Source organism: Centroberyx gerrardi, chromosome 18 (assembly GCF_048128805.1).
Source record: "Centroberyx gerrardi isolate f3 chromosome 18, fCenGer3.hap1.cur.20231027, whole genome shotgun sequence".
NCBI lineage: Eukaryota > Metazoa > Chordata > Actinopteri > Beryciformes > Berycidae > Centroberyx > Centroberyx gerrardi.
Genome location: NC_136014.1, coordinates 26,118,398 through 26,144,762, shown reverse-complemented (window position 1 = coordinate 26,144,762; position 26,365 = coordinate 26,118,398). Strand labels below are relative to the sequence as shown.

The 26,365-nt window shown below is 43.5% G+C and overlaps 1 protein-coding gene across 3 annotated transcripts in view; it reads left to right on the top strand.

Annotated features, from left to right (window-relative positions):
* LOC139920320 (unconventional myosin-VI-like) overlaps window positions 1-26,365 on the top strand; it is a 149,286-nt gene that overhangs the window by 113,953 nt on the left and 8,968 nt on the right. The window contains exons 25-32 of one of the 3 annotated variants that reach the window (XM_078289972.1): window positions 592-742; window positions 3,103-3,311; window positions 6,575-6,653; window positions 10,710-10,870; window positions 11,906-11,944; window positions 18,269-18,372; window positions 22,350-22,484; window positions 26,045-26,071. In XM_078289972.1, coding sequence (XP_078146098.1) covers window positions 592-742; window positions 3,103-3,311; window positions 6,575-6,653; window positions 10,710-10,870; window positions 11,906-11,944; window positions 18,269-18,372; window positions 22,350-22,484; window positions 26,045-26,071 — 905 coding nt within the window. The remainder of the gene's footprint in view (window positions 1-591; window positions 743-3,102; window positions 3,312-6,574; window positions 6,654-10,709; window positions 10,871-11,905; window positions 11,945-18,268; window positions 18,373-22,349; window positions 22,485-26,044; window positions 26,072-26,365) is intronic. The other 2 variants (XM_078289973.1, XM_078289974.1) reach the window with 2 other exon arrangements.

Here is a 26,365-nt window from a genome sequence, read left to right as displayed (position 1 = left end):
TCATCAATTTGCTGGGGACCCCCTGGAATGCCCTCAAGGACCCCTGGTGGTCCCCGGACCCCACGTTGAGAACCACTGATGTAAAGAACGCACAGACGCTTAACATTTAAGTTTTTATACTTCTGCGTTGATGTGGTTGAAATCGTGTAAACAGGGTGGCAGCGTTTAAAAAAATAAATCATATTGCTCCAAAACAAAACATAGAAGAAGAGAGGAACAGGAAGCAGACGTGACAACAAGCACCGGTAAAAACAAATATTGACACGGCTATAGCAACGCAGCCGGAGGAACGGGATGTGTTGGAGCAGTTGGAGCTTGAAGAGGCGGATGACGTCATGATCACCTATGATCAGCCAATCAGAGTGCGCGAAGTCGAGATTCTTGGGCACGTTCCAACACCTACACAGAGACACTTTTCAACCCTAAATACGTATTTACACACAGAGACGCTATTTTCATTAAAGTATAAATTGCGCTTTAAACTTCACGGCGAACATGTATGTTGTGTTCACTAACCGTCGCGTGTGTGTGTGTGTGTGTGTGTGTGTGTGTGTGTGTGTGTGTGTGTGTGTGTGTGTGTGTATGGTGCAGGATCGACGGCCTGGTCAAGGTGCGTAACCTGAAGAAGAGGATGGACCGGTTCAACGAGGTGGTGGCCGGCCTGAAGGAGGGCAAGCAGGAGATGAGCGGCCGCGCCCGGGAGCTGGACGCCGCCATCGACACCCTGATGGTCAAGATCAAGGTGGGTGAGACGGGTGCAAGCCTGCAATCTGCCATATACCTTAAACACAGGCTTAACTTGGTATATGTGCCTCATAAAGTCTGTTTTAAACTGTATACACACCTTCCATCCTGACACACACTACCAGTCAACAGTCTGGACCCACCTGACTGAATGTTCTGTTTCATTCTCTTAAAGACATTTTGATCTAAAGGCTTCTGCTTAAATGCTTGAAATTAGTTTCTTATACAAATATAAATAGTGATCCTATGTATGAATTTCTTTCCAAAGCCTTTGTCTTTCCATCAAGGCAAAGGGCGGCGACTTTAAAGAATCTAAAATATAAGATAGTTTTGATTTGTTTAACACTTTTTTCATCGCTGCGTAATTTCATTTGTGCTATTTCATAGTTTTGATGTCTTTACTGTTATTCTAACATGTAGGAAATAGTAGAAATAAAGCAAAATGTGTCCAAACTTTTGACTGGTAGTGTGTAACTTATACACAGGCTGCGTTCAGCTTTGTGCTTCATATCCTGCCATGAACTACACACAAAGCCTGAATTCTTTACTTTATTCAAAGGTTGAATTTGTGCTCCTGTGTTAAGCTGTCTGTTTTTCTGACAGGCACGTCTGTATGAAATTTCGCTCCAAAATTCGTTCCCACCGTTTTTGACAAAAAAGTAACATCCTCCTCTTACAAAGTGATCGACAGACACGAAATTAAACCGCAGTCCGGCGCTGTTTGAAGGACAGAAGGAAACTTAAGTCCCTGGTTCATGAAATGAGAACATTTTTACAGACTGGGACCTCAGGATTTTAGAGATCTTGAATGATGAAGGCCAGGAAATTACTTTTTTTTTTTTTTTTTTTCCTCAAATGGATGAACAGTTTATATATATTTTGGAATAAAACTCATCATATGGATGGATGGATAGATGAATAGATAGAGGGATGGTTGGATGGCGGTCCAACATTTCAGCAGTATAATTCAAGGATATTTACCCGCAGTAATGGGCTGTCGAGAGTCTTACCTTCTCATTCCCATAATAATATTTACTGTTGGCTGAATTAAATGGTGTGCTTCTTCTGGTATTAAGTCTAATAATCTTCCCTCTGAATTCCATGCATCTTAAACCTCTTCCAATTTGTTTTTTTACATAATTTAGCATTTCTGTTTCCTTCGTTTACTCCCTTGCTTTTTGCCGAGTAAGAAGAAGAACTCTCCGCAGTAGTTGAAGGTGCGAGTGCAGGTCTGACAGAAGCCCTAAATGTTTGGATTCGAGGGACAAACCCTGGTCTGGGGACTTAGGAGCAAGACGCTCCTGTCACATCAAACCCCGCAGCTTTGTTGTCGAATAACTGGCAATGGGAGGGGAAGAAAAAAAGGTTACGCTGACAGCAGATGTTTATGAATATTCATCCGCAGCGAGACGACAACACGTTTCCCCTCCTCAGATTTACACCGCAGGCTCGTGTGTGAGGAGTGTGTGTCGTGTGTGTGAGGAGTGTGTGTGTGTGTGTCAGCGGCAGCCGTCACATCGAAGCTTTAACGTCCCGCGACTGGGAATTGTGAGAATCGTGACGCTCACAAGTGAAAGGAAAGGTATAGCTGAGATGTTGAGAAACGCAAACGGCTGCATTCTCCTCCCTCTGTTGTCTGGATGACTTCAGCTGCTCTAGTGATGGACTGAGATATAATATTCAGCTGGATCGGTATCAGTAAAGAACATCCTCAAGGGTGTTTTGTCTTTTAGGCGATGATTGCCAATGCATCTGTACTGGCAGGAAGGTTTTTTCCTCCAAGCGGCATAAATAAGAATGAAAAATACAGGAGTAAACAAGACCGATCGGCAACTACACTGCCAGTCAGAAGCTTGGAAACATGCATTTTTCTTTATTTTTACTATTTTTCCACATTTTAGAATAACAGTAAAGACGTCAAAACTATGAAATAACAACAAACATAAATGGAATTATGCAGCGACCAAAAAAAGTGTTAAACAAATCAAAACTATCTTATATTTTAGATTCTTTAAAGTAGCCGACCTTTGCCTTGATGGAAAGGCAAAAGGCTTTGGAAAGAAATTCATACATAGGATCAACTTCACTATTTATATTTGACTAAGAAACTAATTTCAAGCATTTAAGCAGAAGCCTTTAGATCAAAATGGCTTTAAGAGAATGAAAAACAGAACATTCAGTCAGGTGGGTCCAGACTTTAGACTGGTAGTGTCAGGATGAAAAATACAGGAGTAAACAAGACAGATCGCTGACTAGCTCCTGGGTGTAAGTGTTAATCTGCTTAATTACTGATTCTTCTTCATGTCTAAAATTGCGCCCTGCTGCGTCCCCCCCCCCCCCACCACCACCCCCCCGCAGGGCACCATCATGTCCCGGATCGAGATCGACCACGAGTACCAGGCCCTGGTGAAGCGGTCGGAGCAGCTGCTGACCGCCATGCAGAACAAGAAGAAGGAGGAGGAGGAGAAGGAGCGGCTCAAACGCATCCAGGAGGAGATGGAGAGGGAGAGGAAGAGGAGGGAGGAAGAGGAGCAGCGGCGCAAACAGGAGGAGGAGGACAGGCGTCTGTAAGTGTGGAGTGGGAGGGGGAGGAGGGGGTCCGGAGATTTACATTTACATTTTAGACGCTTAGTTGACGCTCATGTGAAATGTTTCATTTTGATTTCACATAAATTAAGAGGCGTTTGTCAGAGTCGCTGTGTTTCAGACACTTTCGGTATAAATTACTGCAGCGGGCGAATCCACTCGGCAACAAGGATTTACATGCTGAGATTGCTTTTCTTATTTTTACCTCCTAAAGGATTGATTTACATAGCGGCCGTAAAGTGTTATCAGGCTGAGGAGCTGCCGCTCTGATCCACAGTGATTTACAACGAGTGCAATATGCTTCAATTCCTGGATCGCCAACATGACAAGCGAACAATAGTAAGGAGGTCAAGGGTCAGATCCACAGCCATGACAGTACATATAACTGACTGTTCCTTCGTCACTAGGCCGTCCGTGATAGAAAAGCACGATGTAAAGACGGCACAGCTGTCAGGTCAAGTTTATTTATAGAGCGCTTTGAAGGAAAACGAGAGATAGATCACAAATATTCATCTCAAACTCCGTCAAGTCGGATCAAACGTCCAATGCACATGTTCCAATCAATCAATCAATCAATCAGTGAGACTGTATTTCTATAGCACATTTCCCTCATTAAAATGCAGTGCGCTTTACATGTGAACAGGTAAAAGGAATAAGAGGGAGTAAAAATCAAAGAAATAAGATAAAAGGAAATAAAAGCAATATAGAAGAGAGGTCATGGTAAGACTTTCCCTCTCTATCTCACTCCATAAAAGACTTGTTTTTATATATTGGAAGAATCTGCTTCGTCAAAGTCCTGTCTCCCATCTTTTTCGCCTATTTACAATTATTGGTAAACGTTTTATTTTCTTCGTTCCATCGGCATAAGTTTCCTCCGACCGGATTTTGGTGTTTGTTCAAACTGAAAGGTCTAACAAACATAAAGAAAGAGATTCACTTTACATGCTAGAAGTGTGATTTTCAGGCTGTTCCTCCATACAATGGCAGTGAATGGAGAGAGAAAAAAAACACAATTCTCCAGTCTGCTCTACCGGAGCAACAGATCACAGAATCACTGATTTTGGGGGTTTTATCATGGAGGAAGAAAGCACAACCCAGGTTACTACTACGAGTTACACAGCACTTTAAATTGAAGGATCACATGGTCGTCTATAGGTTGAGAAAGTTCTGTCACCCTGAACTGAAAAATACTGACTGTTTTTCCTGAAAAGTTCCTGAAAATTTGACATTTTTACGCGTTTTCACCCGACAGCAGCGATATGTAAAGCGGCTGCTGGTGACTTTTTGAATCCATCAACCGTTTTGCTTCGGTTACATGACATAACGTCACGTCCTGCCCCCGACTCGTGACAGCCGCATCCGTCACTCAAGTTCAACTCCCAGAATCCTCCCCTCTCCCAATGGTGTGGAAAGTCTTTTAGCAGAAGTGATGGGGGGCCGTCGCGTTCGTCACAAGCCACTACCCGCTAATGTAAGACATTAGAGACGACAGCCCCGATTTTATGGCCCACCCCTCACTGTCCTCCTCCGGCAAGTTATGAACTCCCAAGATGCACCTGGAGGTCACCGAGAGGAAGGGCGTCGTCGTGGAAACAGGAGGGTATTGGTATCGTCTCTCTCATCAAAAGACCTTGATAAAAAAAAGTCAGCGACCTCGTAATACCTCGCTTTATAGGATTTAGCGCTTTATAAGGGTTTCAGCGCCGGAGTTTAATCCAAACATTGTTTATTAGGGAGCGTTAGGGCCGGGAACTTCTCTACACCGCAAACCGTTACCGGCCCCGAATGGGTACAGCGCGGTACGCTTGTTTACATTGTAGGCGTCTCCCTGATGCTCTTATCCTCAGAAACTCACAGTGTGCAGCAGTAGAATGAGCTTCAGTTCCTAGATGACCAAGAAGTTCGATAGAAGACGACCAAACGCACATCCCATGAACTTTTTAACAGCTGCTGCATTTCAACTCGAGGTCTTCATCAGGTCTTTGCCTGGTGTCCCGCCCCCATGAATCTCAGTCTTCATCACTTTTTGAATCTGCATGGTGATTCGTAGCGGTCTGGTCAAGCCGATCCAGCACTGATTCACTGACGGATTGGTTGGTGTTAGTTGTCAGTCATCAAAATCTTTGACCGATCACAGTAGGTCAAGAAAAAAGAAATGCGCGCACACCTAAAGGTCTTTGAGTGACAGGTGTGTACAGGACAACAACCAATAAGGTAGATGCTGAGAAAGGAATAGAATAGAATAGAATTGCATGATGATTTATTACAACGTAGATTGATTTAATCTGGAAACGTCTCAGAGCAACAACAACATCATATCCCGCCTACATCGACCATCCGATCAGGGAGATTGCTTTACGGCACAAAACAGGAACAGTTTTTATATTTGTAAGTAATGCACAACTTTACTCCGGCTCTGCTGATGTTAACTGCATTGCTTCAACTTCATGTTAGCTTACCTGGTCTGAATTTTGGCTGTTATCAAGAGTGTTATTCTTCTTCTTGCTTTTCAAAACAAAAGACAACGACAGGCAGCAATATCCTCTTTGCGTTTATGAGTATTGTGATCTTAATTTTGAGAAAAGCAAAATGCTACACAGAGCTCCTTTAACACTAAAGATACTGATGGTAGAGATGGATATACTGGAAGCAGCAGGTTGTCTCATCGTCAATATCGATCAGGATTTATATCACCGACATTGACGAATCTTGTCCAAATCGTGTCTTTACTGTATTTCTCTCTCTCTCTCTCTCTCTCTCTGTCTCTCTCTCTCTCTCTGTCTCTCTTCTCTCTCTGTCTCTCTCTCTCTCTCTCTCTGTCTCTCTCTGTCTCTCTCTCTCTCTCTGTCTCTCTCTGTCTCTCTCTCTCTCTCTGTCTCTCTGTCTCTCTCTCTCTCTCTCTGTCTCTCTCTGTCTCTCTCTCTCTCTGTCTCTCTCTCTCTCTCTGTCTCTCTCTGTCTCTCTCTGTCTCTCTCTCTCTCTGCCTGTATGTCCGTCTCTATCCCTACTTCTTTATATGTCTCTTTTATATCTATTTCTCTCTCACTCTCCATCCGTCACTTTCTTTCACTCTTTCCCTCTGTCTCTATTTGTCACACTATCTCTATATCTCTGTCTATCTCACTTTATTTGCCTGTTTACATCTGTACTTACCTTTATCTCTCTCTCTGTCTCCCTCCCTCTTTCTTCGTCTCCCTCCCTCCTTTCGTCTCCTCCTCCTCCTCTCTTTCTTTCTCCCCACCAGGAAAGCAGAGATGGAGCAGAAGAGGAAGCAGGAGGAGGAGGAGAGGAAGAGGAGGGAGGAGGAGGAGAGGAGGATTCAGGTAGAGTCCATCACTCAGGAAACCTTCATCAGACAAACACACTACCTGCCGATTACTGCTCTGTTGTCACAGGAAAAACAAGGATCTGATTCCTAAAAGTGATTCTTATCTTAATTCTATTCCATCACGATATCTTTGAAAATAATGTGATAAAAGTACTTTATTCAGCAAACATGATAGGACAGCCTGCACCACCGTTGAAAACCTGTAAATACAGCGCCAAAATTAAAGTTGAGATGACGTCCATAGCTGCTACATCATTTTGTGAAATATGATATTATGGCACGGTAAAAATTCATGTTAAAACAGCTCTGGAAACTGTTTTAAACTGGTATCAGAAAGACATTTTGGTCCCAATTTCACCAAACGATGCATATTTCAGTTATGGACGTCATCTCAACTCTCATTTCCAAGTCTTTCATAAGCCGTCACATCCTCCAATATAAACAAAAATCATATATATATTCAGAAAACCATTGATTCATGCTTTTGTCGCCTTTTTACAGGTCTCGTTTTCACATAACTTACATCGGTTTGATATTACTTACTACGATATATAATATGAAATTATGTTAGAAAGATTTACGTCGGCCTGAAAAAGTGGTAAACTAGTTCAGGTGGGTTTGCCCTGCTAAATCAATTTTATCTCTTGATGATTCATGGAAAATTGGAAGAAAAACAAACATAATCCACCGATTTTGCCATGTTTCATAAATTATTATAAACATATCAGTCATAAAGACATGTCTCTGTATCTACTTTTAGATAAGCTTCGATTAGATGAAACGTAAGCCCTGTTTACATAGAACTAGTATGATGTGGGGAACTCATGTAATCCATGAAATCCCCCCCAGAGCGCAGGAGAACAGAAATAAAGTGCAGAAACAAAGTGAGAAAGTCAGATTCCTCTTCTCGCTGTGAATGGATCCACAGTTTGATCCGGTTTCTGCTGCTGATGGGGAGACACACAATCTGTTCTGAAATCACCGCTGCATTAATCGCTTTCTTATGCAACAAAGCAAACCTTGAAGTTTGCGCTGAAGATGCACTCGGAAACCTTCAAACCCTCTATAGATTCCACTGCTGCCTCCGCTTTTCACGGCGGGAGGAAAACAGAAATTGTGCATCTAGACGAAGAAGAAGAAGAAGAAGAAGAAATTACAGCTGAAAGTACCCAGAGTTCAATTCACACAGGACCGCCGTCTTCACCGAAATGCGGCTGATAATTTGCTCTCCGATTTCTACTTTAGAAATTACACACGCGGCATATTCACACAGGATGAAAACCATCAGCAATCTCCTCAATTATTACAAATCACTGGATGTCCGCGAGTAATATTAGTCCTGCGTGAATAGAGTTTTTTAACGATCACCCATGGGGGAAATTGGGTCGTTGGAAAAGCAGCAAATAATAGAGGGGCAGGGAAAATATTGAATGTAAGTAAGAACGGGGAAGCGTCCCGGCAGTAGAGTCCCGACAGTCTGGAGTCTGTGTGCGGGACAGCAGATCCCTCCTGCACAGCTCGCCAGAACACCGCCGCACTTTATCTCTCTCCATCAGGTCTCTAATGGCCCTCTCTGTCACTCTGTGTGTGTGTGTGTGTGTGTGTGTGTGTGTGTGTGTGTGTGTGTGTGTGTGTGTTGTTTTACTATCCTTGTGAGACACCGGCTTCAGTTTTAGACCTTCGCAGTGAGGACGTTTTTGTGGAGTGAGGACATTTTGGCCGGTCGTCACTTCTTAGTTTTAGGACGAGTTTGGGACTTAACTTTAGGGGGAAGATTAGAATCAGGATTTGGTTTACATTAGTTTGAGTGTTAAAGTTCTGAGTTACAGAACTGCAGGGAACTGAATGTGAACAGTCAAGTGCAAGGATGTGTGTGTGTGTGTGTGTGTGTGGGCACACATGCAGATGTACATGCATATGCATTTAGCTTGGATGTCTGCCTCTGTAAGATGTGGAGTGTGTGTGTGTGTGTGTGTGTGTGTGTGTTCATGCTACCTGAGCACATGCACACACGCCTCTGTTCATGTATGTGCATTGATCTGGGTGTTTTGCTTTTAGGAATACCGCTAAGTTGTGGTGTGAGTGTGTGTGTGTGTGTGAGTGTGTGTGTGTCCACATGCACAGACATGCACATACTCCTCTGTACATGGCAACGCATCAATCTTGGTGTTCTACTTTTACAAATGCCAACAAATTGAAGTGTGTGTGTCTGTTTCTGTGTGTGTGTGTGTGTGTGTGTGTGTGTGTGTGAGGGTGTTACGGTTCACGGTGTTTCATGGTTCTGATCCAGTGTGTCTTCACCCGGCCCATCTGTTGCAGCAGCGGCTGCTTCCTCCGGAGCCCCGGAGCGCCGACCCGGCCGGATCAAACACGGCTTTTAGCAGCGGGCGGCGTCCCGTCAGATCAAAGCGGCTGGCCGGCGGCCCGCGGCCCCCGGGCGGCGTTACCCACAATGCCTTTCCACTCCGGCCGGCTCCGAGCTGCCGGGCCGCTCAGCACGCTCGCTCCCCCTCTAAATATTCATGACTCCCGCTGCAGCCTTTAACAGGGCTTAGAATTTAAGGAGGGGAAATTACATCAGTCACACTTAGAAATTTCGTTTTTTTTTTTCTCTTTTTCACACATTGACATTTATGATCTAAAATATGATGTGCAGCATTTGGAAAAAGTGACAACTACTATTACAAGATGACTGATAGTGTAAAATTAAAACACGTAAGTAACTTAAAGGTTAAATGTGTAATTATTCTGCTTTCCTGAAGCATAATTTGACTTGTAAATATCAGCATGTTCCTGAATGGTAGAGAGTGAAGCAAAGTGAACAGCCGGCGCACGCTGAGGAGATTTCTGCATTCAGAAACACAGGAGCCCTCCTACCACACCAAGGTCCCTTCAGAAATCTGGCAGTTTGTTTTTGCCTAGCGAATCGGCAAAAAACACATATCAGAAAATATCATTTGAGACTTTATTACTAATCGGGAATGTGTTCTGGTAAATTCGGCATGTATATAATCCTCCAAACAGCTTGATTTTTAACGGACCGGCCCATTTATGCCCCGGGGAAGTGTTACTTCACACACAGAATAGACTAGATAGATATGAAACAGTTCAACCTGCCCACCATACTGATGATGGTCTCGCTCTACGGAGGGCAGAGTGTTGTTGTCATGACAACGCTGAACGATAGAGGCCAGCACGGGACCAGAAATTACACACAGACCCTTGAAGTCCTCGGGTTGACAAAATGAGCTGAACACATTCACAGATTGGATCAAATCGAATCAAATATTATTTATACAACACATTTTATACAACAATGTGTGCTTTAAAGACATGATTAGAAACAGTTCAGGAAAAAACAACAGAAACAAGATAATCAACATCATAAAGGGACACAAGAAGAGGAGAAGTAATGTTTAAAAAAGTGTTGAAATTGTAAATATATATATATATAAAAAAGCAAGGTTAAAAAATGATTCAAGTTCCTCAGTATGATAAAGATTTTGAATGATGAATTTCAGTTAATGAGCCAAAAGCCAAAAGAGTTCCTGGTGCCCTTCCCTCCTGAGCCGGTCAAGGTACTGAGTGACTTATGAAAGCTGTTACATGAAGACGTGGAGGAGAGGCGACCATCAATCATTCTGCTTAGCCCCGCCCTCCACCAACCCCCCCCCCCCCCACACACACACACACACACACACACACACTCCCCCTCCTTCCTTAATGAGCCCAGTCAGTACTGTAGGACGGAGGAGATGAGGTTTTCCCCCTGGTGGAGCTTATGACCTGCTCTGTTAGTAGAAAGGAGGAAGTGTGTGTGTGTGTGTGTGTGTGTGTGTGAGAGAGAGAGAGAGAGAGAGAGAGAGAGAGTGTGTGCATACCTATACACATCAATTTGGGGTTATGCTGTTATGGGTGCCAACAAGTTGTGATGTTTGTGTTTGTATGTGTGCCTCTGTCTTGGAGTTCATCTTTTCGATTTGCTTAGAAGTTTTGCGTGTGTGTGTGCGTGTGTGTGTGTGTGTGTGTGTGTGTGTGTGTGTGTGTTCAGATGGAGATGGAGCAGCAGCTGGAGGCGGAGCGGGAGGAGGAGGCGGCTCGGCAGGCCGTCCTGGAGCAGGAGAGGAGGGACAGGGAGCTGGCCATGAGGATCGCCCAGAGCGAGGCTGAGCTCATCCCCGAGGAGGTGCAGAACGACGCCGGCCTGCGCAGGTAACACACACAGCCGTAACACCGCAACAGACCTCTGACTACAGCAACGTCAGTGTCTCGCAGAAATGCTCACTCTCAAAATCAGTTCATTTGTCTTTGATTTTCTTTTTGACCTTTTGATACCGTAAAATCAATATCGAGTAGTGAGTAGGGAGATCGTCCTTCAGCTGGAGGACCCGGGTTCAAACTCCCATCATGTCGTCAAGCATCCGCCCTGCTGAAGTGTCCTTGAGCGAGACACTGAGTCCCTACTAGCTCCAGACCCTGACCTCTGACCTCTGACCTCTGACCTCCCTGTGGAGGAGGGGGAAAGAAAAGAGAATTTGCCTACAGGGAGAAATATAGTATCACATAATAATAATCTGTACCAAAAGGTATCGTTTGATGATACCCAACACTAAGACCTGCTGAAGGGTTAGTTAACTCACATATTTTTTCCACTGTATAAATGCACCATGCTGCACCCATACAGGCACAGTGCAGTATGTTTCTCTATTATGTTTCATGCACAGTTTGCAGTGGTGTAAGTATGATAGAACCCACACATGTTTGGTAGTGGCCCACTTTCACAAGACACTGGCAGGACAAAGCTTGTTTAGTTATGTAAAGGGTGCTGATACTGTACTATACTAGTAGGCCCAATATGGGTTCAGCACAGTGCTTGTGCAGTGGAAAAACACTAAATGTTTTATGATCCTGAAACCAAGACGAACCATTGATAATGCATTGTAAAAATGTCAAAAATACAAGGCACAAAGGCTAAAAAAAAAAGAAGTATTTTCTCAGTTCTCAGTTAATGTTGACGTTTTGAGGGACACCAAACCACTGACCAGTTGATTTCTTGCAGACTCTGTAGGCCAGAGACTGTTATTCAGGTTCTTTACTCAGGATTTAAGGACTTCTGACTCCCTTTGCTGCAAACCAGAGATGAGAATCGTTGATCTTCAGAGTTTTTTTTGTGAAAGACCTCCCACTCCTCCATGGATCACATGTGTTTAACCGGTTTCTTCTTTGTTTTCTCTTCTCTTCTCCCAGTAACGGCTCAGGTGTCCCATCGTCCCCAGAGAGAGCAGCGTAAGACCCGGCCATTTAACCCCTTAATCCCAATCCAACCTGCCTTTGACTGTTCAAACCATAACCCCACCCCTCCCACCCCTCCCGCATGCTGTAGCAATCTGCCAGCCAAGCACCGCCCCCCTTTTTATCTAACAATGAGACGCTTATTGCAACTAACAGTGTCACTAGTCTAACAGAAAACACTTTCATTGTTCAAATTCGACTTTACCAGCTGAAGTAATTAGCAGCCATGTTAATTGTCATCCACCAGAAACACATGATCTGTCCTCTAATCAAAGTTTGGAAGGAGAATCACTTTTCATAAGTCGCAGGGGGGGGGAAGAAATCACCTTCCCTCACTGTTGATTGGTTCATTTTTATTGTGTAGTGAGTTACAGTGCCGCTCCGTTTTATAATCCCATAATCCTCTGTTTACAGCGCTGGTGGAACCACAAAGCTGCAGAGCTTGACCATGTAGGTTACCTCTAAACATCACCTCACCTCACCACGCACCTTTGGCACACTTTGGGACGCTGCACCTCACGCAGGGAGGAGTCTGCTCCTTAGCTCACATCACATTTGCTGTAGTTGTTTTTATAAATGCAAAGGGATATCTAGAGAGCCTGCATGTACACTGCAAAAACTGACACACTTGTTTGGTTATTTTATCTTGTATCCAGACTTATCAAGCTTATTTTAGGATGTTTTTTTTGTGTGAAATCATCTTACTGCACTGGGAGATAATTTGACTTTTTTTCAGGAGAATGTTTCAGGACATTTACTTGGTAAAAGTGAATCTTGTTTGAAGATTTTCCTCATTGTTTTATGATGATTTCTTGAAAGAAGTCATATTAGCATGAATCAAGTGAAATGTATTGAAACCAGCAAGATTATCTGCCAGTGCAGTGAGATGATTTGACTAAAAATATCACAAAATACGCCTAATAGGTCTGGAAACAAGTTAAAATCACGGGACAGCTTGTCATTTTTTTGCAGTGTATGCGCTGCACTCCACTGTTTGCTGCATCTGTTTGCTAGGAAACACGGACCGTTTCGGACCGATCCGGTTTAGCAGTGCATCCCGGGCATGTCAAAATAGTTTAGTGCACTATCTAGCTTCATATTTCCCAGCATGCTGTTTTGCCGTAGCGAAGCAGCGATCCCCGGGTCTCGGCCTCGCCGCCTCCCTCTCACTCCTCACGCTCTGCACTCCGCCCGGAGCTGCCCACACACAAAGTCACTCTGAAAGCTGAAACCGATGCGTCACATCATGACTCACCTGTAGCACCGGCCACATTACACTCGTACGCACTCTCGGGACACTCGACAGCGGTGCATCATAGCAGCTCGCACACTATCTGGCTATAATATCTGGCACAGTCCTATTCTTCACTTTAACCTTTTATTTTATTCCGACGCTGTGCTCTGTAATTATTTGATCCGTATAAATATCCCTACAGTATTTTACACGTTCTCCCCCCCCCAAAAAAAAACTGTGGCACGGCCCCCATGCTTCTGCAGTGGAAGAAGAGTTGTATCTTGTCAATTATGGCACAAGTCAGTGGAGTGATAGTTTTAATCAAGGCAGTCCTGACATCCAAACTGCATCACAGCCAGAGTCAAACGATGAGGCTGCACACCAGGCGGGACAATCACACTCTCCGCTGCAAGAGATAGAGAGTGTGTGTTATCTGAAGGGCTGCACATTCACACACACACACACACACACACACACTAATGCATTCCTTCTCCCACTTATCCTTCTTTTTCTTCTCCTAACTTTGTTTTGTTCTTCTGCTCCTTCGTCCTCTTTTTCCAACCCTTCTTCTATTACTGCTTTTTTGTATTTTTTGTCTTCTTTTGTTGTTGTTTTTCTTCTTATTTTCCATTTGCTTTCATTTATTTCTTCTCTTTTTTCGTATGCTCCTACTTCATCTTCTTTTCCTTCTTTTTCCAACCTCTCTTCTCCTTGTTCTTTTCTACTTATTCTTTCTGTCCTTCTTGTTTCTTTTTCTACTTTTTGTTCCTTCTGTCCTTTCCTTGTTCTTCTTCTTCTCCTCCTTCTTCTTAATGTTGTTCTTCTATGGTTAATGTTTGTTCCAGTCAGTATTTTGTATATTTAGCTGTAGAAAACCCTTCAGCGTGAATTAACACTGACTGGTGCTCTATCCACTACACTACATTACTAACTCTGATATACTGGGACCATCATGCTTTTTTAGGGAAGAAATGGCGAAGGAAATGACTGAGCTTCTGGCTAGGTGGGTAGAGATCGTTCCTCTTAAAAAAAAAAAAAACCCTGAACCCCTGCGTTCAGGGGGAAATCTCAACAATCGCCTCAATGTTCTGGAAATGAATCCGATATTTGATGAAAAACAGAATTGCACGTGAAAGCATGTGATGTGGAAATCTTCTCGGAGTTGTGTTGATTTTGTTGATTCTTAATGATCATCGCCTAATTGAAGACTTTTGATCAGCAGGGTTAATTCCCTGATAAGTGCCACCATTTTTTGTCCTTGTTTTGTTTTGTTTTGAACGTTTACTTATCCAGGGAGATTTTCTGAGTATGTATGCTCTTTTTCTGCTACACCCTTTTTCACCTTTATACACCTGGTAAGTGCAATTACAGTAGTTTTTGAGGAAGGGGAGAGTGTCACTCCTCCACTCAACTGACTCAGATTTTTCCAGCCGATTGAGGGTTTAAAGTGATGTTGACCTTTGGTAGTATCTTGGGTTGTGTCTCTTCCTCCGTGATAAAACCCCCAAAAATCTGCGATTCTCTGTGATCTGTTGCTCCGGTAGAGGAGACTTGGAGAATTGTGTTTTTTTCTCTCTCCATTCACTGCCATTGTCTGAAAATCACTTCTAGCACATAAAGGAACGCAAACAAAACAGATTCTGACAATATATAAGAAAAACGAATCATGCTGCTCAATTGTTTTTAAGTAAATCTATTTCTTTATGTTTATTAAACCTTTCAGTTTGAACAAGTGGAACACCGAAATCCGGTCGGAGGAAACTTATGCCGATGGAACGAAGAAAATAAAATGTTTACCAATAATTGTAAATAGGCGAAAAAAGGTGAGAGACAGGACTTTGACAAAGTAGATTCTGACAATATATTAAAAAAACGAGTCTCTTACTTTGGACGATTTTGATGATTTTGGGGTTATATCACAACCCAAGGTACTACCAAAGTTCAACACCACTTTAAAACCAGTGAGCATCCGGTTCCAAACCCCCGTCTCCAGCCTCTAGTCCTCTGCCATATCTCCATGTGTCATAAAGCAATGCATGGTGATTGAAGAGATCATCTACTGTAGCTTAGTGCTGACATACAGTTCTCTGCTGAAGTGACCCATAATTAGTTTGTTTTATGAAGACACGACTTGCTGAGACCTCTTATATTGTGGACCATTGGCAGTGACCTTATGATGGGTCCCAGGGAGGGAAATTACCATCAACCACCAGCCAAATGTTAATATAATTCGAGTTGGTGCTGCCAAGTTAATCTACCCTAGCAGCCGGCCATAATGTGGAGGTCCTGTTCTGAAAAACCTTTCTCTTTAACCTTTATTCATCAGAGGAAGATCGACAGAGGACTCTTGTTCTTTTCCAACGATGCCCTGATTCACTTTTCTGCAGTTATCACACATTCACACTTAGCCTGATTTTCAGACTGAAGGGCCATTTTGTTCCCACTCCATTATTCAGCCTGAGATTTCCTCCTCGTTTGCTGTTTTCTGTGTGGGGGGGGGGGTTAGATTTTCCCCGAACCAATCACTAGTGACTGACGTATCTAAACCGATCACTAGTGACTGACGTATCTGAACCGATCACTAGTGACTGACGTATCTGAACCGATCACTAGTGACTGACGTATATAAACCGATCACTAGTGACTGACGTATATAAACCGATCACTAGTGACTGACGTATCTGAACCGATCACTAGTGACTGACGTATCTGAACCGATCACTAGTGACTGACGTATCTGAACCGATCACTAGTGATTGACGTATCTGAACCGATCACTAGTGACTGACGTATCTGAACCGATCACTAGTGACTGACTTATCTGAACCGATCACTAGTGACTGACGTATATAAACCGATCACTAGTGACTGACGTATATAAACCGATCACTAGTGACTGACGTATCTGAACCGATCACTAGTGACTGACGTATCTGAACCGATCACTAGTGACTGACGTATCTGAACCGATCACTAGTGACTGACGTATCTGAACCGATCACTAGTGATTGACGTATCTGAACCGATCACTAGTGACTGACATATCTGAACCGATCACTAGTGATTGACGTATCTGAACCGATCACTAGTGATTGACGTATCTGAACCGATCACTAGTGACTGACGTATCCGGCCGCTCTGACGTTACTTTAACAAGAACTTACCCAAGAATTTTGGTCGATTTAAAACAGCCTCGATAGCAGTGTCTATTATCATCTGTGGCCGTTGACCATGTTTGTTATTATGATCTGTTTGGCTCTGACACAGGTTGAAAACATCAACAATTTTAGTCCCGCCCACAAAGGCGCTGATTGGCTCGATTGTTTCTCGGAGCGAGAACAAGCCGCTGACGAGGGAAACAACAGACTCAAGCCCACTTCTCTAACTCCTAGGCTGCAGTTGCTCCCTACTTGGCAGATGAAACTGTGAAAGTGGCTGGTGAAGTTTGAGATGTACCGGCCGCTGTGGCCGGTAGACAAAAAGATGCTGCCATGGTTACAGCGGAGCGTCATGAGTAGCTGTGTCTCTTAAGGTTACGCCGACCAACTGCTCTTTTCTATTAGCGTTCATCAGCCGTTCCAGATTGGAGCGAGAGTGAATGAGTGATGTCAGCCGATGGCCTGGTGCCAGGTTGTCCTCCCGGTTCCTCTGTTCCTCTGTCTGGGGCTAATTGGCTCTCGCTACGCCACAAACGCACAGCTACAGGAAGCGCGAGCAGAAGGTGACTGCGGCGCTCGGCCGCTTAGGTCGACGCCAATGCCACCGAGGGCTTCTGGGAACACGGTACAGCCGCTGCGGCACGAGGCCGGCTTCACTAATCATGAGAGTCAGAGCCGCCCAATAGGATTAGAGAACAGCAGGGTTCGGGTAGCAGAGAGTCCGCCTCCGACTTCACGGCGTTCTAAAAAGGGCAAATCCCGGTCATGGATTAATCAGGCTTGTCAGCGCCGCCGCAGAGGAGCAAACAGTGTGCCGACAGCAAGGCCCGCAGCTGGAGGGGAGCTGTGTACTTTATACTGTCAAACGGTCATTTATAATTTAGCAGAATGAGCTGCCACTCCAGAGCGGCGCCACGCCGGCGTGGCACAGGCGGGTTTTGACCTCCTGGTGACTGAAACGGCGTGCGTTTTAATGATGTTTGCTCTCATCCCCTCTCTAGTTCCATTGTAGCGCTCTTCCCTCTTAACAAAGATGCTGCTAATCTGAAAATACCCTTTTTTCCCTCTTTACCTTCACCTTAACTTTCACAGTAAAGCTGTATCTACAACAGACTGTGTCTCCTTGGTATTTGTGAATCATTTTTAGCATCTGTTTTAACCCCTGGTGCGTTCCAGGTGGGTGGTGTTTACCACATCAAAGTAAATCAAAGTTCCTGTGATTGTCTGAACTTTCTGGCACTCGTCTCCTATGTTGCTGACAGCAGCCATCTGACACTAAAGTAGACTAAAACAAACCTTGAAAAGTATTTGTAAAGACTATTTCACCCAGGTTTGATCTACATTACTGTGTTAGCATCACAGAAGCCGCCATCATGAATCTATCCTGTGTTACTACTGCAGCTGCCACTTAAGCCCATTTCCCAAAAGTTATGAAGTCATATTTTAGCACAAAAATGTCATGTGCCTTCTTACCGCTGAATTAAAAAACCTAAATTTGAATTCCTCTTGGGGGCGGAGCTATAGTGTTGCATGAATTCTCTGCAGCAAATAGAATGAAAGGTGGAAAATCTATGATAGCTTGCTGTAGCCTGTGTAGTTTCCAGATTGGTGGGATTTTACACATAGGACAATACAACGAGTGCCGGAAAATTTAGACAATCACAGGAAAGTATTTTAAATTAAAATACTTGCTGTACTAACTCACCTGTCTGATGTTCTCTGTAAACTCCACCCACCTGGTACTTCATGCAAGTTAATGTAAACAGTTATTTGCAAATCCTGTTTGACCCAAGTCTGGAATCGAGCGAATAACCCCGCCCTCTGCGATCTCTTCATGCACGCCCTGCCGTTGGTATCCCACAGTGCACTGCTGTGGGTTTTTGGCGCTGACCTCCTGTGTCCTGCTTGTCTTGTTCCCTGTATCAGAGGTCCACAGGTCCAGGCCACCAAGGCTGCCGCCAACGCCAAGAAGTACGAACTGAGCAAGTGGAAGTACGCTGAGCTGCGGGACGCCATCAATACCTCATGTGGTGAGAGTTTTGTTTTTATTCACCACAGTATACATGTGCCATCGCCATACTGGCAAACTGCAGAACATTTTTACATGTTTTTGTGTGGATTTCAAGTCTCAAGTCTTGAGGAACAAGTCTCAAGTCAAGTCTCAAGTCTCTAAATGTAGATTATCAAGTCAAGTCCATGTCATTAAAGTCAAGTCTCAAGTCTAAATGTAGAACAGCAAGTCAAGTCAGAACAAATCAAGAGTCCAGTATCAATTTAATATCTTAAAGAAAACTAAATATCTAGGACTTTTCAATGCAATATGGTTTTAATAGGATAAAAACTTGGTAAGAGCATCATGAGTTTGATTTCTATAATCAGTTTCAACTTCAATGAATTCAATCATTCCATACAAATTCAGAAAACAGAATTTAAATTCAGTCGTCCGCTGGAACAAATCTCATCACTTTCAATCTAAGTCATTTACACAAACACAAGATCTCAAGTCAAGACTTTAGAAACCTTTTCAAGTCATCAAAGTACAAGTCAGAGTCAAGTCCCAAGTCACCAGAACCCAAGTCAAGTCAAGTCTCAAGTCTTCTCTTCATGCATCAAGTCAAGTCACCTTCTGGTTTAAATTGGCACTGCCTCTGCACAGTTCATACTTGTTTTTCATGGTTAATATTACTTATTGGTTATTTTTTAAAGTTATTTTGCCCATAGCCCAATAAGCATTATGTTGAATTTTGCCACTTTGTGTACACCAACTAGTCCATTTGTCGTTCAGGCCAGTAAACTATGAAAAAAATAGACTTTAGCACACTATAAGGTGCTGATAGTGTACCATACCTATAGCAGGTCCAGTTTGTGTACCTGTGCACTGGAAAACCCGCAGGATACCACACAGCTCTAACTTTACAAAGTCCCTCAACGTTTGGGATGAACTTTTCTGCTCTCAGTTTTCCACCCTGTCAGCCTGCGCCCACACACAATGCTGACATGCGTTCTCCTGCACTTTCAAGTCCCTGAACTTAACATAACCAAGGAGCCATTGCTATTCTGGTTAAAAAAAAAAAAAATGCAATGGAAATTTTCCAGATGCTGCCAAGATTCTTTCTCTTATATTTTGTTGAGTTTTTTTTGCAACATTGAACTGTTCAATTTTCTCCGTTCTAACAGATAAATAGCTTTGACATTAACGTCTGCCACAACTTACCTTTTACACCACCCACTTTTATTTATTTAATTTTTTTTTTTTTTTATGGCTGCCTCATTATACGACCACTTCTTTCACGTGGGAGTGAATTGCTGGTCAAGCGGGACAGAACGGCTCTTTGAACAACAGTCATCATGATCCCACCGTGTTGCTCCGTCAGACCGAGTATCACAACACCGAGCAGAACCATGATCGCACACGGCGGGCTGCTGCAAACTACTTAACATTTACATTGACATTTAGGTTTTAGCTGACGCTCTTTTCCAGAGCGATTTAAAGGTGCTATGTGTAGCATTTTAACATCAATAAATCATTACCGTGTTAGACTTTAGTATAATGACTGTAAACAAACAAGATCATTGCTGAGAAGACTCTTATCGGCCTCTACTCTGCATCCTCCGTTGTTTCTCCACCTGGTGGATCTGGAGGGAAATCTGCTGGATCGCTTTACGGCACAAAACAGGAAGAGGTTCTTCTTCTGTTCTTCCAGAGCAAACGGAGCTAAAGCTGAAAGAGTTTCTGGCAGCAGATGGTGGAAGGAGGGAAAGGAAGATGGAGAAATCACTTCCAACATGTTGATCCTCTTCAGGGAGGGGGAGGGGGAGGGGGGGGCAGGAAGCAACGGGGCTGATGGGAAATGTAGTCTTAATGTGGAGAAACACTAGAACTAACAATACTGCTGGTGTGAGACAGAGGAGACCGATCAGCTGCAACATCCTCTCATTAGTTTACAGTAAATATACCATATACCAACAGTAGAATAAGCTTCAATTCCTAGATCCCCACTATTACACGCAACAAACAGTAAGGAGGTCAAAGGTCACAGCACCTTTTTCCTATCCCTGTCTCTCTTGAATGATTATGTATGAGAAACAGAGTGATTTATGCATAGAGAAATGCTCGGTGAAGAAATGACAGCTAAGAAGAACAGATAAAAACTTTTTCCATCGTATCTAAGCTACAGTTCTATTTCCCGGAGCCGCCGGCGTGGGCCGACACCCGGCGGCATCAGGCAAATTAATGTAGGGAAAATGAGAGCCGCAGGCAGCCACACACACACACACACACACACGTAGAAATGCCTTGTGTTAGCTGTTAACAGGCCACTCACCTCATCTCCCAGAGAGAGGGAGAGCTCGGTGTCGGGCGAATACAGATGTGACGGCGTCCCCGGCTCCGGTTAATCTGCACCGACAGAATAAAAGTTGAGCGGCGGCACGGGGTGGCGAGGGGCGGCGAGGGGGTTCTTGACACCCGGCAGATTCCGGTTCATTCCGAAGGAGGATTTCGTGAAGTAAATGAAAATGTTTTGGATTTTTTTTTTTTTTCTGAGAAAGTACTCACCATTTGTCTGCCCACAAAGTATTTTTTTGTTCAGTCGACATTTCCGAGGCACTTAGTGTGCATTAAGCATCTCATCGCACAGCGCTGGCCCGCGCTCTGGATGACAAATTGAAGGGTTTTTTTTGTTTTTTTTTCCAACTGAAGTAATTTATCTGAATCATCCTGATGAAATGTGTTATCTTAATGCTCCGGGCTGTAGAGCGTCTTTTGTCAGTCTGAGTGTGTGTGTGTGTGTGTGTGTGTGTGTGTGTGTGTGTGTGTGTGTGTGAGTGTGAGAGACCACGCAAGGCCGGCCGAACCAGTGTATTGATTTCAGTCAGATATTTTTTTACACCAGTAGTTGAGGAGGAAAATTAACTGATACAACTGTTGATTTAGTACGAGTCAACAGTATTTATTATTGTAGTGTCATCGTTAATAAACATAATTCATCATTATAATCTACTCTTTATACCGACTTCTCAACCACAATTTGAACACACAAACATATTCTAGTATTTTGTGTGGGAATATTCTGGCTTCTCAAAGGTCTTGTGTTGAATAACTATAAGTTATCGTACTGAAATCACATTTTTATGCCAATTTTATCGGTGTGTTATTAGTGGAAGAATTGTCATTGCTAGTATCACTCTGTAAAAAGCCAATATCAGCTCATAAGAGCACAGCGCTGATACATCAGTCAACCTCTGGTGTGCATGTTTGTTTTTTTCTTACTTCTTTTTATCTCCTTTTTTATCAATTTTACTCTTCTCATCTCGTTTTTATTTCATTTTATTATTTTTTTCTTTCACTGTATCATTTTCATTATTATTCAAATATCTTTATTAAGTTTCACAGCTGTTATACAACAATATACAATACAAGACATCAAACATCAACCATCAATTAACATGAGACAGTTCACTCACACAAACACAGAAGCCTCATTTCCCCAACAGGAGAGAAAAAAAGTCTTGTGTTTATTATTATTAGTGGTGGCGTTGTTGTTGTTGTTGTTGTCGTTGATGATGATGATGATGATGATGATCTTAAGAATTGATTATATTATTATTATTAATAGTAGAAGCTGCAGCAGTAGCAGTAGTAGTATTGATTTGTCTGTCACCTGCAGACACTATCATCATTAGCAGAAGTATCAGTATTATTACTAGTGTTATTATTATTAGTAGTAGTTCTAGTAGTAGTAGTAGTAGTAGTTGTAGTATTGGTAGCAGTAGTAGTTGTAGTAGTAGTAGTAGTTGTAGTAGTTGTAGTAGTAGTAGTAGTAGTAGTAGCAGTAGCAGTAGTAGTAGTAGTAGTAGTTGTAGTAGTAGTTGTAGTAGTAGTTGTAGTAGTTGTAGTAGTAGTTGTAGTAGTAGTAGTAGTTGTAGTAGTATTGGTAGTAGTAGTAGTAGTAGCAGTAGTAGTAGTAGTAGTATTGGTATTGATTTCAGACTGTGTGTCCTGCAGATATCGAGCTGCTGGCGGCCTGCAGGGAGGAGTTCCACCGCCGGCTGAAGGTTTACCACGCGTGGAAGTCAAAGAACAAGAAGAGGAACACCACCGAGACGGAGCAGCGGGCGCCGAAGTCCGTCACCGACTACGGTAAGACGGAGCGGACAAACCTCCTGTCGGCACCGCTCACACAGCATTATCGCTCTGTTAGGGTTACGGCTCTGTGTTTCTGCACTTGGTTTTGTTTGTTTTCAAGGAAGGATATTGCAGAGCACCTGTACTGTGTATTAGCATGTTTTTAAATCTTCATTTTATCCAGGAAGGTTTGCTTTTACAACAGCGAGTTTAGTGAGCTAGTGACCTTCCAGACGCAGAGCTGCTTCTCTAATGATCACATTGTTCCTGGCTGACAGAACGGCCGCCCTTTTACAGCCTGGGTCCTCTGTTCAAGCTTCCTACGCAGGTCTGGAAGGTCTTGAAACGTCTGGAAAGTGATGATTTCCAGGTTCTCCAGAAGTTTGGAAATCGCACAAAACGTTTGAGGGAAAGGAAACGTTCGCTCAGTCCCAAAATACATGTGGTGTATTTTATTTATTAAATACATATGTAGTATATATGCATTTGTTGTGAATAATCTTCTATTTGACAGTTATATTACTCAACCACTATCAGCATAAATCACACTGAACTCCGACCAAAATCTTCATATCCAGACAAGAAATAAAAGTCTGGAAAAAGAAAATTTCGAAGCAGAAATTTGCACATTTAGGAAATACTGAATGGTTCTCTTCAGGTAATGATTCTTTCCTTTCCAAAACTGATAAGGAGGGTTTCTGAACACGAACGCTCCAGTCCTCCACCTGTCCTCCACCTGTCCTCCACCTGTCCTCCAGTCCTCCACCAGTCCTCCACCTGTCCTCCACCTGTCCTCCACCTGTCCTCCAGTCCTCCACCTGTCCTCCACCTGTCCTCCACCTGTCCTCCACCTGTCCTCCAGTCCTCCACCAGTCCTCCACCTGTCCTCCACCTGTCCTCCAGTCCTCCACCTGTCCTCCACCTGTCCTCCACCAGTCCTCCACCTGTCCTCCAGTCCTCCACCAGTCCTCCACCTGTCCTCCAGTCCTCCATCTGTCCTCCACCTGTCCTCCAGTCCTCCATCTGTCCTCCACCTGTCCTCCACCTGTCCTCCAGTCCTCCACCAGTCCTCCACCTGTCCTCCACCTGTCCTCCACCTGTCCTCCAGTCCTCCATCTGTCCTCCACCTGTCCTCCACCTGTCCTCCAGTCCTCCACCTGTCCTCCAGTCCTCCACCTGTCCTCCACCTGTCCTCCACCTCTCCTCCACCTGTCCTCACTGTTCAGAGTGCGGCTCCATGTTCAAACAGGGCGAACAAACGCCTCGCCTCGTCTCCTTGTGCCACACGCCGAGTTGTCATGACGACAAAGAGCTCTTATTCCTGGCCCGACTATTGTGTGCTCCGCTCAGACTGCTGATTGGAGCGCGAGCCCACACTCCCCCCTCCACCCTGCACTCCCAACTCCACCCTGCACTCCCACCTCCACCCTGCACTCCCACCTCCACCCTGCACTCCCACCTCCACCCTCTGCACTCCCCCCTCCACCCTGCACTCCCCCCTCCACCCTGCACTCCCACCTCCACCCTGCACTCCCAACTCCACCCTGCACTCCCCCCTCCACCCTGCACTCCCCCCTCCACCCTGCACTCCCACCCCCACCCTGCACTCCCACCTCCACCCTCTGCACTCCCACCTCCACCCTGCACTCCCACCTCCACCCTGCACTCCTGCACTCCCACCTCCACCCTGCACTCCCACCTCCACCCTGCACTCCCACCTCCACCCTGCACTCCCACCTCCCCCCCTGCACTCCCACCTCCACCCTGCGCTCTCCTCTATGTGAGAGTCGGAGCTTCGTCCTCATCAGAATCAGAATCAGAATCAGAATCAGAATCAGAAATACTTTATTGATCCCGAGGGGAAATTGGGTTTCGTTGCAGTTGCTCACATTCTAGAAGAGAAATATATATATAGGCATAGAGAAATTATAAGAAAAATAGAAATAAGAAATAAATATAAAAATGTGTAAAATATGTGCATTATACTACAATATATAACAACAATAATATAGAAATAAGAAAAATAAGAAATCATGGCTGCCACATGCAGCGGGGAAGACTTTTAACCCTTTTATTATCTTAAAATTAACAAACACCTTTTATGTTTGGGCTCAAATTGACCCCAGAAATGTAAACCTACATAAAATGATTGTAATTGAAAGTGTAAACTTCAGAACATCAGCAAGTAACACATAGCAGTTAGTCAATAATGAAAAAACCCGAAAACACACAGTTGTATACAAAGTGTGTACAGGCCCTTGAAAACATATCATCATGTTAAATTTTACCTGTTTTCCCCATGAAATTAGGAAAAGTCATGAAATATCAAGTTGGAAAAATAATGTTATTCATGTTTTTAGAGACGTTAAATGTTAAACGGTGTCAAATTGACCCCAAACATAATAGGAGGGTTCAAATAATGTTTTTATGGTGTTTCAGGTTTATTAGGCAAGGCAAACTTTATTATACAGCACATTTCATACACAAGGCAAATTCAACGTACTTCACATAAAACACAAAAAATACATCAATCAGTATAAAACTATAGGACACTGTTCGTACAAGTGAATACAATTCAAAGTATAATATGTTCGATGCGTTGGAATTTCTTTGTGCATTTCGTTATTTTAAACTTTAATTTAAGCCATGATCTTTTTCAGCAACTTCCTGCTTCACATCCACAGATTCACACGTTTCACACCTGGAAGCCGCCCAGTATAACCACCCAGTGTTGTACTGGTGGCTGCTGGGAGTTTCATCGTCATACCAGTGTGTTGAGCAGAACTGTGAAAAATACTGCCAAAAAAAAAAGAATCAAAATGTAGGAATGATGAAAAAAATGAAGGATGATTAATTTTAGAAATTGGAGAACAGAGAACATTCTTCCATCTTGCTCTTTTGTCTTTGTTTTTCTTTTTTTCCCACTAGTAGTCAAAAAACAGATTAAAGGATATTGATGATGATGGTTATTATTATTATTAGTAGCACTAGTAGTATCATCAGTAGTAGTACAAAACCAAACCTCTTAATTTTATCCCTGAAATGTCTTTAATTTCTCATTACATAAACATTAATTATACATTAAAAATAACAGCTTCAGTTCAGGTTAGTATCATGGGGTTTTAAGGGATTTATTCATGGATTGGTTCACAGTTTTTTAACATTTTTTTAAGGGATGGTTTACAGGGTTATTAATGAGTTATGAATGGAATTTTTTCCATTAATAACTTAACATTAATAACTTATTTTTTCCCGTTTCCCTGAATTTTTCATTAAATTAGAAAGTAAGGAGTCAAGATTAAGGGGGTGTTTAAGGAGGTTTTGATGGGATCTCCTCCATTAATAACTGCATGAAGAGTAGCATCATCAGTAGTACTAGTAGCAGAATTATTAGTCATCATAATAAACTGTTTATATGTATTTCACTCTCTTGTCTGGCTCTCTGTCTCCTTGTCATCTTGTCTGTGAGAAAACATCCGAGTCGTTCCACTGTTGCTGCCGTGTTGCATCACCACCGTCTGTCTCTTCCTCCAGTTCGTGTCTCTGTGTGTGTAACCTGGCATGTTTACTTTCAGATCATGCGCCTCCTGTGAAAACAGCATGTAAGTGGTTTCTCTCCAAACGTGTAACGCTGCACTAACCGCACAGCTGAACCCCTCATTAACACCCGCACCATGCTAGAGGAGCGCTGTTTACCCGGGTCGCCGTGTGCCGCTCTGCCTCGTAGAAAAGTTCCTTTCTTGGTGTACTATTTTGCGGAGGTGAGGGTGGATGGATTTCTATGGCAACCGCTGTCTCCATTGAGATGTGTGTGTGTGTGTAGTGTCAACTCGAGAAGAGATTATCTGAACGAGCTTGAAGCACGGAGACTCCGCAGCCTTTTCTTTTTTTTTTTT